The sequence below is a fragment of the Procambarus clarkii genome, chromosome 54 (genome assembly GCF_040958095.1).
Source record: "Procambarus clarkii isolate CNS0578487 chromosome 54, FALCON_Pclarkii_2.0, whole genome shotgun sequence".
Classification (NCBI taxonomy): Eukaryota; Metazoa; Arthropoda; class Malacostraca; order Decapoda; family Cambaridae; genus Procambarus; species Procambarus clarkii.
In genome coordinates, this window is record NC_091203.1 from 23,946,863 (window position 1) to 23,971,339 (window position 24,477).

Here is a 24,477-nt window from a genome sequence, read left to right on the forward strand (position 1 = left end):
TCTCTCTCTTCCTCAATCGACTTGATGGTCCAGGACGGACCGAGACGTCGTCGTCCCTTCACCTTCTAAGTGTGTGGTCTGGTCAACTTACTAATCAGTTCATCGTTATTTGCGAAAAATAAGATCAAGTGTGTTTTCATAGTTAGTTGTTTCAGTTTTAGTTCAGTTCAGTTGTAGAGTTTCTTTCACCCTATGCCCCCTGTTACCTAGCAGTAAAATAGGTACCTGGGTGTTAGCCAGCTGTCACGGGCTGCTTCCTGGGGGTGGAGGCCTGGTCGAGGACCGGGCCGCGGGGACACTAAAGCCCCGAAATCATCTCAAGATAGACAATTTGATGGTTTTAGAGCAAATCTGTCAGACACATCCGTACGAGGTCATTTGTGTGTGACCGATGATTTAGACTGCTTCCTGGGACTCTCTCGGATGTTCCTGTATTATACCTGTATTGTACAGGGTACAACCTGTGCCTGTACCAGATACTGGTACAGATTGTACCTTTATTGTTCCAATTTAGGTGCTTCAGGGTGAAGTCGCTGAACAAGATGATGTTATTTATACAATAACCGAACACAATCTTCTCCCACCTACACTAACCGAACACAATCTCCTTCCAGCTACAATAACGGAACACAGTCTCCTCACCCCGAACAAGGAGGCAGGAATCACAGTGTTCGATTATGTGGTGTTTACTGAGGTGTCCGGAACACCACCCGCCTCTCCAGGGAGAGTTATGGCCAATATAGTGCTAACTGGCTCAGGGGATAGGTCAAGCCTGGTGTGTGCGTGTGTGTGTGTGTGTGTGTGTGTGTGTGTGTGTGTGTGTGTGTGTGTGTGTGTGTGTGTGTGTGTGTGTGTGTGTCTGTGTGGGTTTGTGTGTGTGGGTGTGTGTGTACTCACCTAGTTGTGCTTTCGGGGGTTGAGCTCTGGCTCTTTGGTCCCGCCTCTCAACCGCCAATCAACAGGTGTACAGGTTCCTGAGCCTACTGGGCTCTATCATATCTACACTTGAAACTGTGTATGGAGTCAGCCTACACCACATCACTTCCTAATGCATTCCATTTGTCAACCACTCTGACACTAAAAAAGTTCTTTCTAATATCTCTGTGGCTCATTTGGGCGCTCAGTTTCCACCTGTGTCCCCTTGTGCGTGTGCCCCTTGTGTTAAATAGCCTGTCTTTATCTACCCTATCAATTCCCTTGAGAATCTTGAATGTGGTGATCATGTCCCCCCTAACTCTTCTGTCTGCCAGCGAAGTGAGGTTTAATTCCCGTAGTCTCTCCTCGTAGCTTATACCTCTCAGCTCGGGTACTAGTCTGGTAGGAAACCTTTGAACCTTTTCCAGATTAGTCTTATGCTTGACTAGATATGGACTCCATGCTGAAGCCGCATACTTAAGGATTGGTCTGACATATGTGGTATATAATGTTCTGAAAGATTCTTTACACAAGTTTCTAAAGGCCGTTCTTATGTTAGCCAACCTGGCATATGCTGCTGATGTTATCCTCTTGATATGAGCTTCAGGGGACAGGTCTGGCGTGATATCATCCCCCAGGTTTCTCTCTCTCTCTGATTCTAGAAGAATTTCATCTCCCAAATGATACCTTGTATCTGGTCTTCTCCCTACCCCTATCTTCATTACATTACATTTGCTTGGGTTAAACTCTAACAGCCATTTGTTCGACCATTCCTGCAGCTTGTCCAGGTCTTCTTGAAGCCTCAAGCTGTCCTCCTCTGTCTTAATCCTTCTCATAATTTTGGCGTCGTCAGCAAACATTGAGAGGAATGAGTCTATACCCTCTGGGAGATCATTTACGTATATCAGAAACAGAATAGGTCCAAGTACAGAGCCCTGTGGGACTCCACTGGTGACTTCACGACAATCTGAGGTCTCACCCCTCACTGTAATTCTCTGCTTCCTATTGCCTAGGTACTCCCTTATCCACTGGAGCGCCCTACCAGTTACTCCTGCCTGTCTCTCCAGCTTATGTACCAGCCTCTTATGCGGTACTGTGTCAAAGGCTTTCCGACAGTCCAAAAAAATGCAGTCTACCCATCCTTCTTTCTCTTGCTTAATCTTTGTCAAAGACCAAGACTAAAGACCATCTTTGGAGACTGTCTAGGTCTTCTTGCAATGTATTACAAGAATACATTGCAAGATTGACTTCTCCGGGCGTGCAAGCACAGATTAATCAGCTTCAACCTTGGTCTCTAGGACTGACCAATCAGAATTCGTCTGTTCTATAGGCGTCTAGCCATAATGGGTTGCTATTGGCTCGTCCTTCGTCATAGGTCATGACGTGACCGATCCACAGTTGACCCTTGGCAATGACCTGACCCGAACTTACCTTACATGGCTTAATCCGAACTGGTCTGACCTGACCTGACTCGGTCTGACCTGACCTGACTTGGTCTGACCTGACCTAACTTGGTCTGACCTGACCTAACTTGGTCTGACCTGACCTGACTTGGTCTGGCCTGACCTGATTTGGTCTGACCTGACCTGATTTGGTCTGACCTGACCTAACTTGGTCTGACCTGACCTAACTTGGTCTGACCTGACCTAACTTGGTCTGACCTGATCTGACTTGGTCTGACCTCACCCGACTTGGTCTGACCTGACTTGGTCTGACCTGACCTGACTTAGTCTGACCTAACCTTACCTGACATAATAGCCTCAGCATTGCCTGGGGCATAATTCTTGCACTATGCGCTTGTGTAACAAGCACAATGCCTGGCACTTGCTGTTAACAATGGCACTGCTATACTCGTCGTGTCTGCTTGTTGACTAACCACACAACGACCCTCGTGGCTCCTTTATGCTCCTTGTACCGCGGCCTCTCATTACACCCCAAGCAAACCAGGTTTTACTCCTGTACTAAGAGAGAGAGGCTTCGTGCACCTGGGCTGTGCACTGTGAGCACACGAGAGAACACATTACCCAGTTTAGTGTGCTAGCAGATGCTGTGTGATGTGCTACTTGAAGTCGACTGTAGAGGGACTCAAAAGAATCTTTTCTTTCTTAATTGTGATCTATAAGACATTTGTGTTTGCAGATTTTGTGTTTAGAGGACTTGATATGCGTGAATAAATCCACAAGGGCCGTGACGAGGGTTCGAACCTGCGTCCGAGAGGATCCCAGACGCTGGCTTAATCGACTGAGCTACGACATGGTCAAAAGAATTGCAACCTGAAGTTCTACTGAACTAGGATCCTGCAGCCTCTCCGAGACACAAACCAGGGTTTTATATATGTGTGTTGATATGCCTGTTTTCTTGGTGTGTGTTTAAAGGACTTGATGTGAGATATTACACACTGAAACCACAATAGCGTGATGCATCAATGAACGATGTATCTTTTGTCATAGCTCAGTCGATTAAGGCAGCGTCTGGGATCCTCTCGGACGTAGGTTCGAATCCTCGTCACGGCCCTTGTGGATTTGTTTACATGATGTGAGCTTTCTTAGTCGTATTTAAAGGACCTGACTTAACGTGTTCCCTCTCCACAAGTTAAGCATCGTTATCCTCTCCTCCAAGTTACATAGTTTCTTAAAGGCAAATTGTTTAATACTAAGATTCTTGTCATATTGAATTAAGGCATATATATGTGTTATGAATATTATTATATGTCTACTTTGAGGTAAGTAGATGATGACGTAGATATAGCTTATTCTACTCTTTATCTTTTTGGGGATAGAATAGCCCACTCTCCCTCTATCCCTCCTTCCTCCCTCATACTCTCCCTACATCCCTGGTCGACGACCGGGCCGCGGGGACACTAAGCCCCGGAAGCACCTCAAGGTAATCCCATTCCCTCTAGCTGAACAAGTTCTAAACAATCTACGGACAATAAACCACCATTTCAGGCAACACATACGTTTGGTAGTCTTAATAGGAACCAATCCTACTTAAGATGGGCTCTGCTAATAGCACGTCGCATTTGTGACGTATACTCCACCTAAGGCCAAAAATCGTCGTACTAGAAAATGATAAGAGGCTCGCGAAATTGACAAAATGTCCCGTTTTCTGTTTTAGGTCCTCTGGATTGGTTAGGAAAAAGGGGGGCACTTTAGTACGTCAGGTTCTTGACGTAGGGGAACCCTGGACTAGTAAGCTATTGTGGTGACCTCTAATATCCCTCCCGCGGTTGATAAGCCTTAAGTCCAAAGTCCAACATCAAACCCAAAGTCCAACATCAAACCCAAAGTCCAACATCAAACCCAAAGTCCAGCATCAAACCCAAAGTCCAACATCAAACCCAAAGTCCAACATCAAACCCAAAGTCCAGCATCAAACCCAAAGTCCAGCATCAAACCCAAAGTCCAACATCAAACCCAAAGTCCAACATCAAACCCAAAGTCCAGCATCAAACCCAAAGTCCAGCATCAAACCCAAAGTCCAACATCAAACCCAAAGTCCAACATCAAACCCAAAGTCCAGCATCAAACCCAAAGTCCAACATCAAACCCAAAGTCCAACATCAAACCCAAAGTCCAACATCAAACCCAAAGTCCAACATCAAACATATAAACATAAAAGTAATATATATTAACTAAAATAAACATATTATTAAGGCAATATCATGTGGAATATATAATGTAATTATAGGAATATATAATGCAATCACAGGAATATATAATGTAATTATAGGAATATATAATGCAATCACAGAACACTATAATGTAATCACAAAGTACAGTATAATATTAGGAACATCAAAATATGGAAGAAAAGAATATTATAAACATGACTAAAATGTTACATAAATATAGATAAGTTTTAGATACTGATAGATTAAAATCTATTTTGATAGATCCCATTAACTGATAGATCTACTGATATCAAATCTACTGATAGATCCCATTAAAAATAGATACTGTTTTATGAAGTAATTTAATAACATACGAAAATATAAATCTGTAATTGAGACACTGAATAAGTTTTGTTGATAGTCTGCTGAGATTTAGTATGATCTAAATATGGAATATACATACATGCATATACATACATGCATATACATACATGCATATACATACATGCATATACATACATGCATATACATACATGAATATACATACATGCATATACATACATGCATATACATACATGCATATACATACATGCATATACATACATGCATATACATACATGAATATACATACATGCATATACATACATGCATATACATACATGAATATACATACATGCATATACATACATGCATATACATAATAATATGAGTATGTATTTTCTACGCATTCATAACTTTATTCTACCGAGACATACAATCACCAAAGATATAACAGTATAATCTACTGAAGTGAATACTAGTATGCTAAGTATATAAAGAAAATACTTAGAATAACTTAAATACTTAGAAGAATTTAAATACTTATCTTGAGGTTATCTTGAGATGATTTCGGGGCATTAGTGTCTCCGTGGCCCGGTCTTCGACCAGGCCTCCACCCCCAGGAAGCAGCCCGTGACAGCTGACTAACACCCAGGTACCTAATTTACTGCTAGGTAACAGGGGCATAGGGTGAAAGAAACTCTGCCCATTGTTTCTCGCCGGCGCCTGGGATAAAACCCAGGACCACAGGATTACAAGTCCAGCGTGCTGTCCGCTCGGCCGACCGGCTTACTTACGTTAAGGAAAATCTAGAATAAGGAAGGAGGGAATATACAATAACCAGAAGAAAGAGGAGAGAGAAGAACAAGGGAGAGCCACAAAAGAGAAAAAAAAAACAATTCTGCTATATACATTCGCTCTTGAGAGTGAAAATAAACAAATAAATTCTGGAAGAATTTATTTTTTCCATATAATCCAAACATGCAGATTCCGGCAAATATAATCTGCGGGTCTTCAAGAAAGTCGGGACTCGCAACCCTCCAAACACACACCGAAACTACGACGTTGGTACAACGTTCGAACAAGTTTTAAGACTTCCTAACCAGTTATAACAACCAATATAGCAAGTTGTAACTACGTTCTAATACGTCATAAACACGTTAAGCCAAGATGTACCAACTTTATTACAAGTTGTAACAAGCGGAAAATGGAGACAGTTTCGGTTTGTGTTTCCAGGGAATAGAGGCAAAACGAAGTCTGTAAATCTTCATTGTTCTTCACTTGTTCTGTTAGCAGAGGAAAGGTAACTTCCCTGGAAACACAAACCGAAACTGTCTCTATTTTCCGCTTGTTACAACTTGTAATAAAGTTGTTACATCTTGGCTTAACGTGTTTATGACGTATTAGAACGTTGTTACAACTTGCTATATTGGGTGTTTTAACTTGTTAGGAAGTGTTAAAACTTGTTCGAACGTTGTACCAACGTCGTCGTCGTAGTAGCAACGTGTGTGTTTGCTGGGTTGGTCCATTCCAGGTTTGTTCCATGAGGGAAGGGGAGCCTGGGATGGAAATCTGTACAGTCAGTCCCAGTTTAATGCTGTGAGTGGTCAACCCGTTCTAGCACTTTCGTATAGTCAATATTGACTTATTAAATACGTGCATATGTGACATACTAAACATACTAGTTTACCTTGAAAAGCTTCAAAGAAAACACTGACCTTACCTAACCTTCTTAGTATGTTAAGATAAGCATCTTATTGCTTCGTAATTACAATTATTACTTAACCTATTATAGGTATAGGTTAAGTAATAATTGTAATTACGAAGCAATAAGATGCTTATCTTAACATACTAATAAGGTTAGGTAAGGTCGGTGTTTTCTATGAAGCTTTTAAAGGTAAACTAGTATGTTTAGTATGTCACATATGCACGTATTAAATAAGTCAATATTGACTGTAAGAAAGTGCGAGAACGGGTTGATGTGGTGCTAGGAAATCTACAGATTCATACCTTCCCAAAAACTTAACCTATTGGGCACCACATGACAGTCTCCTAAGGCAAATTACGGTTTTAATAACGTGGAGCAGTAAAGTACAGAAAAAAAGGAAAGTTTGGAACTAATGAAATTTGCATTGAAAGTGGAGGAGGAAGTCGGCTGAATAAGATGCAAATATACCGAGATATTAACTTTTTTTTATCTATTAACGGCTTCCGAGCAGATCGATAAGGATGAAATTTTCAATTGCCAGTTGCAAAGTCAATATACCGACTATTGATAAGTATAATGCGGTTATTTTGGTTATAATCAATTGGTGTTTGTTGTCAGTGGTAAGCATTAATATAATTATTATATAGCAAGTTTCCCAAAATGTTCAAGACATCAGAGTATACTTACGTAGTAACACAAGATATGTCCAAGGCACTAATAAGAAATTTAAGAGACAACACAAAATGTTTACGACCCAAGATATTTACAACACAAGATATTTACAACACAAGATATTTACAACACAAGATATTTACAACACAAGATATTTACAACACAAGATATTTACAACACAAGATATTTACAACTCAAGATATTTACAACTCAAGATATTTACAACTCAAGATATTTACAACACAAGATATTTACAACACAAGATATTTACAACACAAGATATTTACAACACAAGATATTTACAACACAAGATATTTACAACTCAAGATATTTACAACACAAGATATTTACAAAGTTTTTTAAAGATAACTCCAAATCTTAGTATTATAAACGCTAGTCTGCACACTGCCTGACGTGCAGACACATACATCATGCAGACACACATACATCATGCAGACACATGCATCATGCAGACACATGCATCATGCTGATACATACATTATGCAGACACATACATCATGCAGACACATACATCATGCAGACACATACATCATGCAGACACATACATCATGCAGACACATACATCATGCAGACACATACATCATGCAGACACATACATCATGCAGACACATACATTATGCAGACACATACATCATGCAGACACATACATCATGCAGACACATACATCATGCAGACACATACATCATGCAGACACATACATCATGCAGACACATACATTATGCAGACACATGCATCATGCAGACACATACATTATGCAGACACATACATCATGCAGACACATACATCATGCAGACACATACATCATGCAGACACATACATCATGCAGACACATACATCATGCAGACACATACATCATGCAGACACATACATCATGCAGACACATACATCATGCAGACACATACATCATGCAGACACATACATCATGCAGACACATACATCATGCAGACACATACATCATGCAGACACATACATCATGCAGACACATACAGCATGCAGACACATACATCATGCAGACACATACATTATGCAGACACATACAACATGCAGACACATACATCATGCAGACACATACATCATGCAGACACATACAACGTGCAGACACATACATCATGCAGACACATACATCATGCAGACACATACATCATGCAGACACATACATCATGCAGACACATACATCATGCAGACACATACATCATGCAGACACATACAGCATGCAGACACATACAGCATGCAGACACATACATCATGCAGACACATACATCATGCAGACGCATACATCATGCAGACACATACAGCATGCAGACACATACATCATGCAGACACATACAGCATGCAGACACATACATCATGCTGATACATACATCATGCAGACACATACATCATGCAGACACATACATCATGCAGACACACATACAACAAGCAGAAACATACAATATGAAGACACACATACAACATGCAGACACATACAACATGCAGACACATACCACATGTAAACACATACCACATGCAGACACATACCACATGTAGACACATATATCATGCAGACTGTTACGGTATCGACACCATCACTGGAGGATAGAGTGGCGATTTCAGCGCCATCTATGGGTCGGCACTCCAACTCCCAGGTATTGGGTGCAACTTGGACAACGCCATCTGTTGGCGGTGGCGGGGCAGCGGTGAATGGCTCCGGTTTCCTGCCTTGGTCAGAAAGAGAGGTTGATGTGGATGGCCTCTGGTGGGTGACGTATCAAGATCAGCGCCATCTAGGTTGTGGCTACATGTCACAATGTCAAGTCCCCGGTGGACGAGCGTTACCCTAGGGTTACTTAGTGTACTGTCCGTCTGGCTAATGATGTTTTGATGTTCACAGGGGTGACATAAGGAGGCGATTGAGCTGAGGAGGGCAGTTCACCTTGGGCAGTCCACGAACTCTTATCTTGGTCCTGCGAGAGGACTAAGTAGCCGCCGTCGATCTGAGCAGTGTGCTCATATCTGAGCAGTGTGCTCATATCTGAGCAGATAAACATCAGAGGGCTTAGGCAGTAGAAGAACTCCCAGAACCCCATCAACCAGATATTTGTGGGCCTGCGGGCCGCTCCAAGCAATAGCCTGGTGGACCAAACTCTCACAAGTCAAGCCTGGCCTCGGGCCGGGCTTGGGCAGTAGAAGAACTCCCAGAACCCCATCAACCAGGTATATGTGGGCCTGCGGGCCGCTCCAAGCAACAGCCTGGTGGACCAAACTCTCACAAGTCAAGCCTGGCCTCGGGCCGGGCTTAGGCAGTAGAAGAACTCTCAGAACCCCATCAACCAGGTATATGTGGGCCTGCGGGCCGCTCCAAGCAACAGCCTGGTGGACCAAACTCTCACAAGTCAAGCCTGGCCTCGGGCCGGGCTTGGGCAGTAGAACAACTCCCAGAAACCCATCAACCAGGTATAAGCGCCATATTACCACTGGTTAAGTAAGCGGACATATTAACACTGATTAAGTAAGCATATTAACAGTAGTTAAGCAAGTAAACATATTAACCCTGGTTGAGTAAGCAGACATAGTAGGATATTAATTGAAGCCATTGGACAATAACAGAAGCCACTGGACAATACCTGAAGCCATTGGACAATACCTGAAGCCATTGGATAATAACAGAAGCCATTGGACAATAACAGAAGCCACTGGACAATAATAGAAGCCACTGGACAATAATAGAAGCCTTTGGACAATAATTAAAGCCATTTTACATATTAGGTCCCATTATACGATATCATAAACCACAGCATAGTTGTGGCCGGCCCGCCACAGGCTTCAGCATTAAGGCATTTCTCAGACTCGGAAGCGAAATATCCAAACACAAGGGGCGGTTGAATTATTGAAAATGATGTCGTAAATTTTCAGGGGACGAGAGGAACTTTCCGTGGAAATGACAAATGCTGATGAGAGAGGGATAGAGAGGGAGAGAGAGGGAGAGAGAGGGAGAGAGAGGGAGGGAGAGAGAGAGAGAGAGAGAGAGAGAGAGAGAGAGAGAGAGAGAGAGAGAGAGAGAGAGAGAGAGAGAGAGAGAGAGGGCGAACGCTGGGTAGGGAAATCTTTCAATTATGTTGAGGGGAAGGAACCCATTTGTGGCTCTGTTGACAATTTTGCTTTTGGGAAGAGAGAGAGAGAAGGAGGGAGGTAATCTTGAGGTGATTTCGGGGCTTTTAGTGTCCCCGCGGCCCGGTTGTCGACCAGGCCTCCACTCCCAGGAAGCAGCCCGTGACAGCTGACTAACACCCAGGTACCTATTTTACTGCTAGGTAACAGGGGTATAGGGTGAAAGAAACTCTGCCCATTGTTTCTCGCCGACGCCTGCCATCGAACCCAGGACCACAGGATCACAAGCCCAGTGTGCTGTCCGCTCGGCCGACCGGCTCCCCCACGCGAAGGAAGGAACTATCAATGGGGGAAAGCACCAAGCCGCTGTGACTATATAGCACTGGGAAGGGGTCAGGATAAGGATTTGGGATGGGACGGAGGGAAAGGAATGGTGCTCAAGATGGTTCTTGTACAGCACAATCTCCTCCAACTTCGCGTGAGTAAGGAAGTGGAGAAGGAAAGTTGCCTTCAATGGTCCTCCAACCGAGTCTTATGCAAGATTTTGTAAATGACACGTGTTAATAAACCAATTAAAATACAATAGATTCATATGTATTTATGCAAATATGGTATCGGTAAATGCCTTTGGCTTAATGTATTCTCAGCACAGCATCCTCTCTATACTGCAGTTTGGTAAATTACCTCCACCTAGTGCGGCTAATTGGGTCCAGCCATTTTTCTGTATATCCAATACGTCGGTGAAGCGTTTAGAATAGTGTGGACAGAGACCCCCATTTATAAGCTGCGGCTCGGCTAAGCTGTGTTATCTAAGCTGCGGCTCGGCTAAACTGTGTTATCTAAGCTGCGGCTCAGCTAAGCTGTGTTATCTAAGCTGCGGCTCGGCTAAGCTGTGTTATCTAAGCTGCGGCTTGGCTAAGCTGTGTTATCTAAGCTGCGGCTCGGCTAAGCTGTGTCATCTAAGCTGCGGCTCATCTAAGCTCTGTTATCTAAGCTGCGGCTCAGCTAAGCTGTGTTATCTAAGCTGCGGCTCAGCTAAGCTGTGTCATCTAAGCTGCGGCTCAGCTAAGCTGTGTTATCTAAGCTGCGGCTCAGCTAAGCTGTGTTATCTAAGCTGCGGCTCAGCTAAGCTGTGTTATCTAAGCTGCGGCTCAGCTAAGCTGTGTTATTTAAGCTGCGGCTCAGCTAAGCTGTATTATCTAAGCTGCGGCTCGGCTAAGCTGTGTCATCTAAGCTGCGGCTCGGCTAAGCTGTGTTATCTAAGCTGTGTTATCTAAGCTGTAGTCGCCATTTTGAACATCCTGTGTACGTTTAATAAACATATATTTTTCCGAAAATATAATATCGATTTATATCTTCATTTCATGTTTAGTTTAAAACGAACGAAAAACTGTTTACACTCACGATTCATGGCTGATGACATCCGAACATTTCTCGAACAGTGCTACGCTGACCTCTGTTCGAATCCCAAACAGAGATTTGGGATTCGAACAGGGGGCACCAAGGCGGAGGGCCACCACCACCACACTCCCCTCTGTGAGGGAGTGTGTGGGGCGCCTTTTAGATCTACCCAGTTGGAGGAGTTGTTGGAGGTCGTGAAAGAAGAGTTGCTGACGATCTCCAGATTGTTTATTCTTATTTTCCATTCCTGTATTGATTTTAATTGTATATGTGATCATGTAGCTTACGTCAGTATATTCACATATTTTATCATGGTGTTTAAGTGTGAGTCAATAATAATCTCTATCAGCATATACGAGAGATATCATAGTCCCACCTAATGAACACCACGTTTTCTACAGAAGTTCCTATTGGCTGGAGAGTGGTAAAGCAGCACAGACTTATATAAAAGTGTACCCTAGGCCATCCGACCGGTATAAAAGCCGCAATGGTGGCAACAAACAATGTAGTGGCTGGGGAGAGGTAAAGCCACAGACTTTTATGGAAGTGTACCTTGGGCTGACAGACCAGTGTTATCTCTGTAGGAGTAGCAACACTTTGGCATCAAGCAGTATAGAGTACACCCACTGAACTGCACTGCTGGGGTGCAGATATTTCGACTCAACTGGCGACCTAGTTAAAAGATAGAGAAGGCAGGCGGGAAAGGAATTCCTGCAACATATTTTTGTCCAGCAGGCAAGACTCAGGGGAAGTTATTGTTAAAATAACTATTGCTATTGTTATGTCATGGGTTCGTATCCTGGCCGGGGAGGATTTACTGGGCGCAAATCCTTAACTGTAGCCTCTGTTTAACTCAACAGTAAAATGTGTACTTGGTTGTAACAACGATTCTTCGCGGCGGGGATCGTATTCCAGGGACCGGCCCGAAACGCTACGCGTACTAGTGGCTCTACAAGAATGTAACAACTCTTGTATATATCTCAAAAAAAAGGTAAGCCTGGGTTTTCCTTCACGGGTCTAGGCCAGAATTGCATACAGCAGTTTCCCCATGGTTGACTGAAGGGCTCCCAGGGGGAATCAGTGGCACCCCACAGTGGTGGGAGCAAAGACCAGCGGTGGTGGGCATTGTTGGTCCTCTTCTGTGGGACCAAGTGACTCTGGTGAGTCCCGAGAGTCGGAGGGGGCTGAGTACTCTGCCTTCTGAGCCCCTAGCAGCCCCTTGCTGGCGGAGCCCCAGCCCATCCCCCGTGACAACACCAGTTGATTGACAGTTGAAAGGCGGGACCAAAGAGCCAGAGCAACACCTCTGCAAGCACAAATAGGTGAGTACACACGCACACACACACTATCAGTGACGTTTCCCAGTCACTGCTAGGACAGTGGTGTTTCTCCATCACTGCTAGGACAGTGGTGTTTCTCCTTCACTGCTAGGACAGTGATGTTTCTCCTTCACTGCTAGGACAGTGTTGTTTCTCCATCACTGGTAGGACAGTGATGAAAACACCACCACTGCCCCCTAGCAGCGATAGGGGAAAAAACACCACCACCGCCCCCCTAGCAGCGGTAGGGAAAAAAACACCACCACTGTCCTAGCAGCGGTAGGGGAAAAAACACCACCACTGACCCCCTAGCAGCGGTAGGGGAAAAAAAACACCACCACTGCTCCCTAGCAGCGGTAGGGGAAACAACACCACCACTGCCCCCTAGCAGCGGTAAGGGAAAAAAACACCACCACTGTCCTAGCAGTGGTAGGGGAAAAAACACCACCACTGTCCTAGCAGCGGTAGGGGAAAAAACACCACCACTGCCCCCTAGCAGCGGTAGGGGAAAAAACACCACCACTACCCCCTAGCAGCGGTAGGGGAAAAAACACCCCCACTGCCCCCTAGCAGCGGTAGGGGAAAAAACAACCCCACTGCCCCCTAGCAGCGGTAGGGGAAAAAACACCACCACTGCCCCCTAGCAGCGGTAGGGGAAAAAACAACCCCACTGCCCCCTAGCAGCGGTAGGGGAAAAAACACCACCACTGACCCCCTAGCAGCGGTAGGGGAAAAAACACCACCACTGCCCCCTAGCAGCGGTAGGGGAAAAAACACCACCACTGACCCCCTAGCAGCGGTAGGGGAAAAAACACCACCACTGTCCTAGCAGTGGTATGGGGAAAAAAAAACACCACCACTGCCCTAGCAGCGATAGGGGAAAAAACACCACCACTGCCCCCTAGCAGCGTTAGGGGAAAAAACACCACCACTGACCCCCTAGCAGCGGTAGGGGAAAAAACACCACCACTGTCCTAGCAGTGGTAGGGAAAAAACACCACCACTGCCCTAGCAGCGGTAAGAGAAAAAAACACCACCACTGTCCTAGCAGCGGTAGGGGAAAAAACACCACCACTGTCCTAGCAGCGGTAAGAGAAAAAAAAACACCACCACTGTCCTAGCAGCGGTAGGGGAAAAACACCACCACTGTCCTAGCAGCGGTAAGAGAGAAAAAACACCACCACTGTCCTAGCAGTGATAGGGAAAAAACACCACCACTGTCCTAGCAGTGATAGGGAAAAAACACCACCACTGTCCTAGCAGTGGTAGGGAAAAAACACCACCACTGTCCTAGCAGTGATAGGGAAAAAACACCATCACTGTCCTAGCAGTGATAGGGAAAAAACACCACCACTGTCCTAGCAGCGGTAGGGAAAAAACACCACCACTGTCCTAGCAGCGGTAGGGAAAAAAACACCACCACTGTCCTAGCAGCGATAGGGGAAAAAAACACCACCACTGTCCTAGCAGCGGTAGGGAAAAAACACCACCACTGTCCTAGCAGCGGTAGGGGAAAAAACACCACCACTGACCCCCTAGCAGCGGTAGGGGAAAAAACACCACCACTGCTCCCTAGCAGCGGTAGGGGAAAAAACACCACCACTGCCCCCTAGCAGCGGTAAGGGAAAAAAACACCACCACTGTCCTAGCAGTGGTAGGGGAAAAAACACCACCACTGTCCTAGCAGCGGTAGGGGAAAAACACCACCACTGCCCCCTAGCAGCGGTAGGGGAAAAAACACCACCACTACCCCCTAGCAGCGGTAGGGGAAAAAACACCCCCACTGCCCCCTAGCAGCGGTAGGGGAAAAAACAACCCCACTGCCCCCTAGCAGCGGTAGGGGAAAAAACACCACCACTGCCCCCTAGCAGCGGTAGGGGAAAAAACAACCCCACTGCCCCCTAGCAGCGGTAGGGGAAAAAACACCACCACTGACCCCCTAGCAGCGGTAGGGGAAAAAACACCACCACTGTCCTAGCAGCGATAGGGGAAAAAACACCACCACTGCCCTAGCAGCGATAGGGGAAAAAACACCACCACTGCCCCCTAGCAGCGGTAGGGGAAAAAACACCACCACTGACCCCCTAGCAGCGGTAGGGGAAAAAACACCACCACTGTCCTAGCAGTGGTAGGGAAAAAACACCACCACTGCCCTAGCAGCGGTAAGAGAAAAAAACACCACCACTGTCCTAGCAGCGGTAGGGGATAAAATACCACCACTGTCCTAGCAGCGGTAAGAGAAAAAAACACCACCACTGTCCTAGCAGCGGTAGGGGAAAAAACACCACCACTGTCCTAGCAGCGGTAAGAGAGAAAAAACACCACCACTGTCCTAGCAGTGATAGGGAAAAAACACCACCACTGTCCTAGCAGTGATAGGGAAAAAACACCACCACTGTCCTAGCAGTGGTAGGGAAAAAACACCACCACTGTCCTAGCAGTGATAGGGAAAAAACACCATCACTGTCCTAGCAGTGATAGGGAAAAAACACCACCACTGTCCTAGCAGTGGTAGGGAAAAAACACCACCACTGTCCTAGCAGTGATAGGGAAAAAACACCATCACTGTCCTAGCAGTGATAGGGAAAAAACACCACCACTGTCCTAGCAGCGGTAGGGAAAAAACACCACCACTGTCCTAGCAGCGGTAGGGAAAAAAAACACCACCACTGTCCTAGCAGCGATAGGGGAAAAAAACACCACCACTGTCCTAGCAGCGGTAAGAGAAAAAAAACACCACCACTGTCCTAGCAGTGATAGGGAAAAAACACCACCACTGTCCTAGCAGTGGTATGGTAAAAAAAACACCACCACTGTCCTAGCAGCGGTAGGGAAAAAACACCCACCACTGTACTAAAACTATCCCCCTAAAACCATCACGTGAAGATTGTCCCTATAGTTTCCGACCCGCTCTCTCTTCAGGCCTTCGAAGTTCTCTTCTTACCCTTCTGTTTCAGTCCATCCATAGCCTAGGCCTTCTCGAAGGCTGTAGAGAGCCATCCGGGAACCTCCACGACGTTTTCCGTGTTATCATTTTCATCGGGGACGTATTCATCATATTCATCTTCCGGGTCGTCATCTTCGCCGTGTTGGCGCCGATGGTGTGGCTGCCGGGTAGAACGGAGCTCCGTCACTTTTGTTCGTTTTGACCGGTCGAGTCCGTGATAGTATCTTTACGTGGCTTTGTACTTCTGGTTTAGGTCCCGTTGTGTTACGGGAGGCTCTTGATCCTCGAGATGGTATACATCGTCCCAGGGATCCCAAATTATGGTTGGGGATGGCGGTTTGTCTGGGATCTTTGGGGTATCGGTGGTCTCAGAGTTATCAACCTGTGAGTCATCATCAGTAACCGGGTTGAGGTTATTCTTTAGGTCGTCGGATGTCCCTTGGTCGTTTTGTGGTTGGTATTCAATATCCCTTTGGTCGTCATATGAACGATGGTATTGATCGTCCCTTTGGTCGTCATATGAACGATGGTATTGATCGTCCCTTTGGTCGTCATATGAACGACGGTATTGATCGTCCCTTTGGTCGTCATATGAACGACGGTATTCAAGGTCCCTTTGGTCGTCATATGAACGACGGTATTCAAGGTCCCTTTGGTCGTCATATGAACGACGGTATTCAAGGTCCCTTTATTCGTCATATGAACGACTGTATTCATCGTCCCGTTGGTCGTCATATGAACGACGGTATTCAAGGTCCCGTTGGTCGTCATATGAACGACGGTATTCAAGGTCCCGTTGGTCGTCATATGAACGACGGTATTCAAGGTCCCGTTGGTCGTCATATGAACGACGGTATTCAAGGTCCCGTTGGTCGTCATATGAACGACGGTATTCAAGGTCCCGTTGGTCGTCATATGAACGACGGTATTCAAGGTCCCGTTGGTCGTCATATGAACGACGGTATTCAAGGTCCCGTTGGTCGTCATATGAACGACGGTATTCAAGGTCCCGTTGGTCGTCATATGAACGACGGTATTCAAGGTCCCGTTGGTCGTCATATGAACGACGGTATTCAAGGTCCCGTTGGTCGTCATATGAACGACGGTATTCAAGGTCCCGTTGGTCGTCATATGAACGACGGTATTCAAGGTCCCGTTGGTCGTCATATGAACGACGGTATTCATCGTCCCGTTGGTCGTCATATGAACGACGGTATTCATCGTCCCGTTGGTCGTCATATGAACGACGGTATTCAAGGTCCCTTTGATCGTCATATGAACGACGGTATTCATCGTCCCGTTGGTCGTCATATGAACGACGGTATTCATCGTCTCTTTGGTCGTCATATGAACGACGGTATTCAAGGTCCCTTTGATCGTCATATGAACGACGGTATTCATCGTCCCTTTGGTCGTCATATGAACAACGGTATTCAAGGTCCCTTTGATCGTTCTATGACCCACTGTCATCAATCTACCGAGAACCATCGGACGTCTCTGGCCCGCAACTTACCCTAGGCTAATCAGCCCTTGGGCCGATACCCATAACCTCTTGGGTATGGGTATTTTTTCTGCACCATTTCATCAGCCAAAGAATGAGTGCGAAGTGAGCGAAGCAAATCAAGAAAAGAAAACCAGGAGCCATCAAGCCAAACCACTGCTTTTCGTCGCCTTCAGAATGGCTGACGATGCCTCTAAGGAAAACATTTTACTGGTAACTCTACATGACATTATACATCGGGCCAGCAAGGGGCCAGGGCCAGGTACCCACTGGAGGTATTTCCTTCAAGACGCGGTATACCTGTCGTTCTCTCAACGACTCCAGCAGCTCTCCGACCCAAGGAAAGCGATAGAAAATATCGCGGAAGGAGAACCGCTCCTCGAGATCCTCCTTCACTTTCATGAGAAGCTACGCGTTCTCATGCTGCACACGATGAAAATACGACAGCCCGATGAAGTGGGCTACTGTAGGAACCAATACAATCAAATACAATTTGAGGAGACGCATTTTTCTACTTCACGTACACAATAATTCAAACGGGTTGACTTAGGAGATAATCAGGAATTGAAGAGCTAATACAAACCCCATCCAGCAGGTATTAAGCAGGTGTTTATATGCCGAATTTAATTAGTTAGTAAGGATGGAGGCACGATCTTATATCTAGAAGCTGAATATAATATACCAGAGTCGTGGTACAGAGCTCGGTGTCGTTCTCTGAGGTACGACACACCCCCAGTCTACACCTTCACACAAGTGGTTTGTGGAAGGTCAAGTTTCTTGACCTATCGTAGTCGTTATTAAGTCGTAGATGGAGTTTGTGTCATTATTACAGTGATTTGAATTGCCTAGTAGCTTCTGCTACTATAGTAGCAGCAGGGGTGGTGGTTGTTGTAGCAGTAGTGGTGGTGGTTGTTGTAGCAGTAGTGGTGGTGGTTGTTGTAGCAGTAGTGGTGGTGGTTGTTGTAGCAGTAGTGGTGGTGGTTGTTGTAGCAGGTAGTGGTGGTGGTTGTTGTAGTGTGTAGCAGTAGTGGTGGTGGTTGTTGTAGCAGTAGTGGTGGTGGTTGTTGTAGTGTGTAGCAGTAGTGGTGGTGGTTGTTGTAGCAGTAGTGGTGGTGGTTGTTGTAGCAGTAGTGGTGGTGGTTGTTGTAGCAGTAGTGGTGGTTGTTGTTGTAGTGTGTAGCAGTAGTGGTGGTGGTTGTTGTAGCAGTAGTGGTGGTTGTTGTTGTAGCAGTAGTGGTGGTGGTTGTTGTAGCAGTAGTGGTGGTCGTTGTTGTAGCAGTAGTGGTGGTGGTTGTTGTTGAAGTAGTGGTAGTAGTTGTGGTGGTTGTTGTAGCAGTAGTGGTGGTGGTTGTTGTAGCAGTAGTGGTGGTTGTTGTTGAAGTATGTAGCAGTAGTGGTGGTGGTTGTTGTAGTATGTAGCAGTAGTGGTGGTGGTTGTTGTTGAAGTAGTGGTAGTAGTTGTGGTGGTTGTTGTAGCAGTAGTGGTGGTGGTTGTTGTAGCAGTAGTGGTGGTTGTTGTTGAAGTATGTAGCAGTAGTGGTGGTGGTTGTTGTAGCAGTAGTGGTGGTGGTTGTTGTAGCAGTAGTGGTGGTGGTTGTTGTAGCAGTAGTGGTGGTTGTTGTTGAAGTATGTAGCAGTAGTGGTGGTGGTTGTTGTAGCAGTAGTGGTGGTGGTTTGTAGTTGTAGCAGTAGTGGTGGTGGTGGTGGTGTGTTGTAGCAGTAGTGGTGGTGGTTGTTGTAGCAGTAGTGGTGGTGGTTGTTGTAGCAGTAGTGGTGGTGGTTGTTGTAGCAGTAGTGGTGGTGGTTGTTGTAGCAGTAGTGGTGGTGGTTGTTGTAGTGTGTAGCAGTAGTGGTGGTGGTTGTTGTAGCAGTAGTGGTGGTGGTTGTTGAAGCAGTAGTGGTGGTTGTTGTTGTAGCAGTAGTGGTGGTGGTGTTGTTGTAGCAGTAGTGGTGGTGGTTGTTGAAGCAGTAGTGGTGGTGGTTGTTGTAGCAGTAGTGGTGGTGGTTGTTGTAGCAGTAGTGGTGGTGGTTGTTGAAGCAGTAGTGGTGGTTGTTGTAGCAGTAGTGGTGGTTGTTGTTGTAGCAGTAGTGGTGGTGGTTGTTGTAGCAGTAGTGGTGGTGGTTGTTGTAGCAGTAGTGGTGGTGGTTGTTGTAGGAGTAGTGGTGGTGGTTGTTGTAGCAGTAGTGGTGGTTGTTGTAGCAGTAGTGGTGGTGGTTGTTGTAGCAGTAGTGGTGGTTGTTGTAGTATGTAGCAGTAGTGGTGGTGGTTGTTGAGTGTGTAGCAGTAGTGGTGGTGGTTGTTGTAGCAGTAGTGGTGGTGGTTGTTGTAGCAGTAGTGGTGGTGGTTGTTGTAGCAGTAGTGGTGGTGGTTGTTGTAGCAGTAGTGGTGGTGGTTGTTGTAGCAGTAGTGGTGGTGGTTGTTGTAGCAGTAGTGGTGGTGGTTGTTGTAGCAGTAGTGGTGGTGGTTGTTGTAGCAGTAGTGGTGGTGGTTGTTGTAGCAGTAGTGGTGGTTGTTGTTGTAGCAGTAGTGGTGGTGGTTGTTGTAGCAGTAGTGGTGGTGGTTGTTGTAGTAGCAGTAGTGGTGGTGGTTGTTGTAGCAGTAGTGGTGGTGGTTGTTGTAGCAGTAGTGGTGGTGGTTGTTGTAGCAGTAGTGGTGGTGGTTGTTGTAGCAGTAGTGGTGGTTGTTGTAGCAGTAGTGGTGGTTGTTGTTGTAGCAGTAGTGGTGGTGGTTGTTGTAGCAGTAGTGGTGGTGGTTGTTGTAGCAGTAGTGGTGGTGGTTGTTGTAGGAGTAGTGGTGGTGGTTGTTGTAGCAGTAGTGGTGGTTGTTGTAGCAGTAGTGGTGGTGGTTGTTGTAGCAGTAGTGGTGGTTGTTGTAGTATGTAGCAGTAGTGGTGGTGGTGGTGGTTGTTGTAGCAGTAGTGGTGGTGGTTGTTGTAGCAGTAGTGGTGGTGGTTGTTGTAGCAGTAGTGGTGGTGGTTGTTGTAGCAGTAGTGGTGGTGGTTGTTGTAGCAGTAGTGGTGGTGGTTGTTGTAGCAGTAGTGGTGGTGGTTGTTGTAGCAGTAGTGGTGGTGGTTGTTGTAGCAGTAGTGGTGGTGGTTGTTGTAGCAGTAGTGGTGGTGGTTGTTGTAGCAGTAGTGGTGGTTGTTGTTGTAGCAGTAGTGGTGGTGGTTGTTGTAGCAGTAGTGGTGGTGGTTGTTGTAGCAGTAGTGGTGGTGGTTGTTGAAGTGTGTATCAGTAGTGGTGGTTGTTGTTGTAGCAGTAGTGGTGGTGGTTGTTGTAGCAGTAGTGGTGGTGGTTGTTGTAGCAGTAGTGGTGGTGGTTGTTGTAGCAGTAGTGGTGGTGGTTGTTGTAGCAGTAGTGGTGGTGGTTGTTGTAGCAGTAGTGGTGGTGGTTGTTGTAGCAGTAGTGGTGGTGGTTGTTGTAGCAGTAGTGGTGGTGGTTGTTGTAGCAGTAGTGGTGGTTGTTGTTGTAGCAGTAGTGGTGGTGGTTGTTGTAGCAGTAGTGGGGGTGGTTGTTGTAGTGTGTAGCAGTAGTAGTGGTGGTTGTAGCAGTAGTGGTGGTGGTTGTTGTAGTATGTAGCAGTAGTGGTGGTGGTTGTTGTAGCAGTAGTGGTGGTGGTTGTTGAAGCAGTAGTGGTGGTTGTTGTAGCAGTAGTGGTGGTTGTTGTTGTAGCAGTAGTGGTGGTGGTTGTTGTAGCAGTAGTGGTGGTGGTTGTTGTAGCAGTAGTGGTGGTGGTTGTTGTAGGAGTAGTGGTGGTGGTTGTTGTAGCAGTAGTGGTGGTTGTTGTAGCAGTAGTGGTGGTGGTTGTTGTAGCAGTAGTGGTGGTTGTTGTTGAAGTATGTAGCAGTAGTGGTGGTGGTTGTTGTAGTATGTAGCAGTAGTGGTGGTGGTGGTGGTTGTTGTAGCAGTAGTGGTGGTGGTTGTTGTAGCAGTAGTGGTGGTGGTTGTTGTAGCAGTAGTGGTGGTGGTTGTTGTAGCAGTAGTGGTGGTGGTTGTTGTAGCAGTAGTGGTGGTGGTTGTTGTAGTGTGTAGCAGTAGTGGTGGTGGTTGTTGTAGCAGTAGTGGTGGTGGTTGTTGAAGCAGTAGTGGTGGTTGTTGTTGTAGCAGTAGTGGTGGTGGTTGTTGTAGCAGTAGTGGTGGTGGTTGTTGAAGCAGTAGTGGTGGTGGTTGTTGTAGCAGTAGTGGTGGTGGTTGTTGTAGCAGTAGTGGTGGTGGTTGTTGAAGCAGTAGTGGTGGTTGTTGTAGCAGTAGTGGTGGTTGTTGTTGTAGCAGTAGTGGTGGTGGTTGTTGTAGCAGTAGTGGTGGTGGTTGTTGTAGCAGTAGTGGTGGTGGTTGTTGTAGGAGTAGTGGTGGTGGTTGTTGTAGCAGTAGTGGTGGTTGTTGTAGCAGTAGTGGTGGTGGTTGTTGTAGCAGTAGTGGTGGTTGTTGTAGTATGTAGCAGTAGTGGTGGTGGTGGTGGTTGTTGTAGCAGTAGTGGTGGTGGTTGTTGTAGCAGTAGTGGTGGTGGTTGTTGTAGCAGTAGTGGTGGTGGTTGTTGTAGCAGTAGTGGTGGTGGTTGTTGTAGCAGTAGTGGTGGTGGTTGTTGTAGCAGTAGTGGTGGTGGTTGTTGTAGCAGTAGTGGTGGTGGTTGTTGTAGCAGTAGTGGTGGTGGTTGTTGTAGCAGTAGTGGTGGTGGTTGTTGTAGCAGTAGTGGTGGTTGTTGTTGTAGCAGTAGTGGTGGTGGTTGTTGTAGCAGTAGTGGTGGTGGTTGTTGTAGCAGTAGTGGTGGTGGTTGTTGAAGTGTGTATCAGTAGTGGTGGTTGTTGTTGTAGCAGTAGTGGTGGTGGTTGTTGTAGCAGTAGTGGTGGTGGTTGTTGTAGCAGTAGTGGTGGTGGTTGTTGTAGCAGTAGTGGTGGTGGTTGTTGTAGCAGTAGTGGTGGTGGTTGTTGTAGCAGTAGTGGTGGTGGTTGTTGTAGCAGTAGTGGTGGTGGTTGTTGTAGCAGTAGTGGTGGTGGTTGTTGTAGCAGTAGTGGTGGTTGTTGTTGTAGCAGTAGTGGTGGTGGTTGTTGTAGCAGTAGTGGGGGTGGTTGTTGTAGTGTGTAGCAGTAGTAGTGGTGGTTGTAGCAGTAGTGGTGGTGGTTGTTGTAGTATGTAGCAGTAGTGGTGGTGGTTGTTGTAGCAGTAGTGGTGGTGGTTGTTGTAGCAGTAGTGGTGGTGGTTGTTGTAGCAGTAGTGGTGGTGGTTGTTGTAGCAGTAGTGGTGGTGGTTGTTGTAGTATGTAGCAGTAGTGGTGGTGGTTGTTGTAGCAGTAGTGGTGGTGGTTGTTGTAGCAGTAGTGGTGGTGGTTGATGTAGCAGTAGTGGTGGTGGTTGTTGTAGCAGTAGTGGTGGTGGTTGTTGTAGCAGTAGTGGTGGTGGTTGATGTAGCAGTAGTGGTGGTGGTTGTTGTAGCAGTAGTGGTGGTGGTTGTTGTAGCAGTAGTGGTGGTGGTTGATGTAGCAGTAGTGGTGGTGGTTGTTGTAGCAGTAGGGTGGTGGTTGATGTAGCAGTAGTGGTAGTTGTTGTTGTGGCAGTAGTGGTGGCGGTTGTTGTAGCAGTAGTGGTGGTTGTTGTAGCAGTAGGGTGGTGGTTCGCACGAATTTTGCACGAATTTTTGCACGAAAATTCGCACGAATTTTGGCCGCTAGCGGCGAAAATCGCGCAATTTTTGGCCTTTACCTACGAAAATCGCGCGATTTTTGGCAGCCAGCTGCGAAAATCGCACGGTTTTTGGCCGCTAGCGGCGAAAATCGCGCGATTTTTGGCCGCTAGCGGCGAAATTCGCACGATTTTTGGCCGCTAGCGGCGAAATTCGCGCGATTTTTGGCCGCTAGTGGCGAAAATCGCCCGATTTTTGGCCTCTAGGGGCGAAAATAGCCCTTTTTTTGGGCGCTAGCGGCGAAAATCGGTCGATTTTGGCCGCTAGCGGCGAAAATCGACCGATTTTTGCTAACCGTGCCAGCAGCAAAAATCGCGCGCTTTTTGTCCGCTAGCGGCAAAAATCGACCAATTTTTGCCTGCTAGCGTCGAAATTCGCACGATTTTTGGCCGCTAGCGGCGAAAATCGCCCGATTTTGGCCGCTAGCGGCGAAAATAGCTCCTTTTTTGGTCGCTAGCTGCGAAAGTCGGTCGATTTTTGCTGCTAGCGGGCAAAAATCGGGCGAATTTCGCCGCTGGAGTGCAAAAATCGGGCGATTTTCGCCGCTAGAGGCAAAAATCGCGCGATTTTTGGCCGCTAGCGGCGAAAATCGCTTGATTGTCGCCGCTAGCGGCCAAAAAACGTGCGATTTTAAAATTTCCGACATTTCAGACATTTTGAAAACTGCAGGGGGGTTTGGGCAAAATATGTCCCATCGCCGTTTTCAGTAATTGTCATATTTTCGGTATAAAAAGTCGTAATTTGAAACTGAAAATAGGTGCATAGAGTCCGAATTCGGCTCAAAAATCACGCTCAGGAGTCAAATTTCCGACATTTCAGACATTTTGAAAACTGCAGGGGGGTTTGGGCAAAATATGACCCATCGCCGTTTTCAGTAATTGGCATATTTTCGGTATGAAACGTCCTAATTTGAAACTGCAAATAGGTGCAGAGAGTCAGAATTCGTCTCAAAAATCACGCTCAGTAGTCAAATTTCCGACATTTCAGACATTTTGAAAACTGCAGGGGGGTTTGGGCAAAATTTAACCCATCGCCGTTTTCAGTAATTGGCATATTTTCGATATAAAAAGTCGTAATTTGAAACTGAAAATAGGTGTAGAGAGTCAGAATTTGGATAAAAAATCACGCTCAGGAGTCAAATTTCCGACATTTCAGACATTTTGAAAACTGCAGGGGGGTTTGGGCAAAATATGACCCATCGCCGTTTTCAGTAATTGGCATATTTTCGGTATAAAAAGTCGTAATTTGAAACTGAAAATAGGTGCAGAGAGTCAGAATTCGGCTCAAAAATCACGGTCA

The 24,477-nt window shown here is 46.1% G+C and overlaps 1 protein-coding gene across 1 annotated transcript; it reads left to right on the forward strand.

Moving 5' to 3' along the window:
* The first annotated feature begins 16,433 nt into the window (after positions 1-16,433).
* On the forward strand, positions 16,434-17,519 carry LOC123750166 (collagen alpha-2(I) chain-like). The gene has a single exon (XM_045732289.2). The coding sequence runs from the start codon at positions 16,434-16,436 to the stop codon at positions 17,517-17,519; it is 1,086 nt and encodes a 361-aa protein (XP_045588245.2).
* Positions 17,520-24,477: the final 6,958 nt, after the last annotated feature.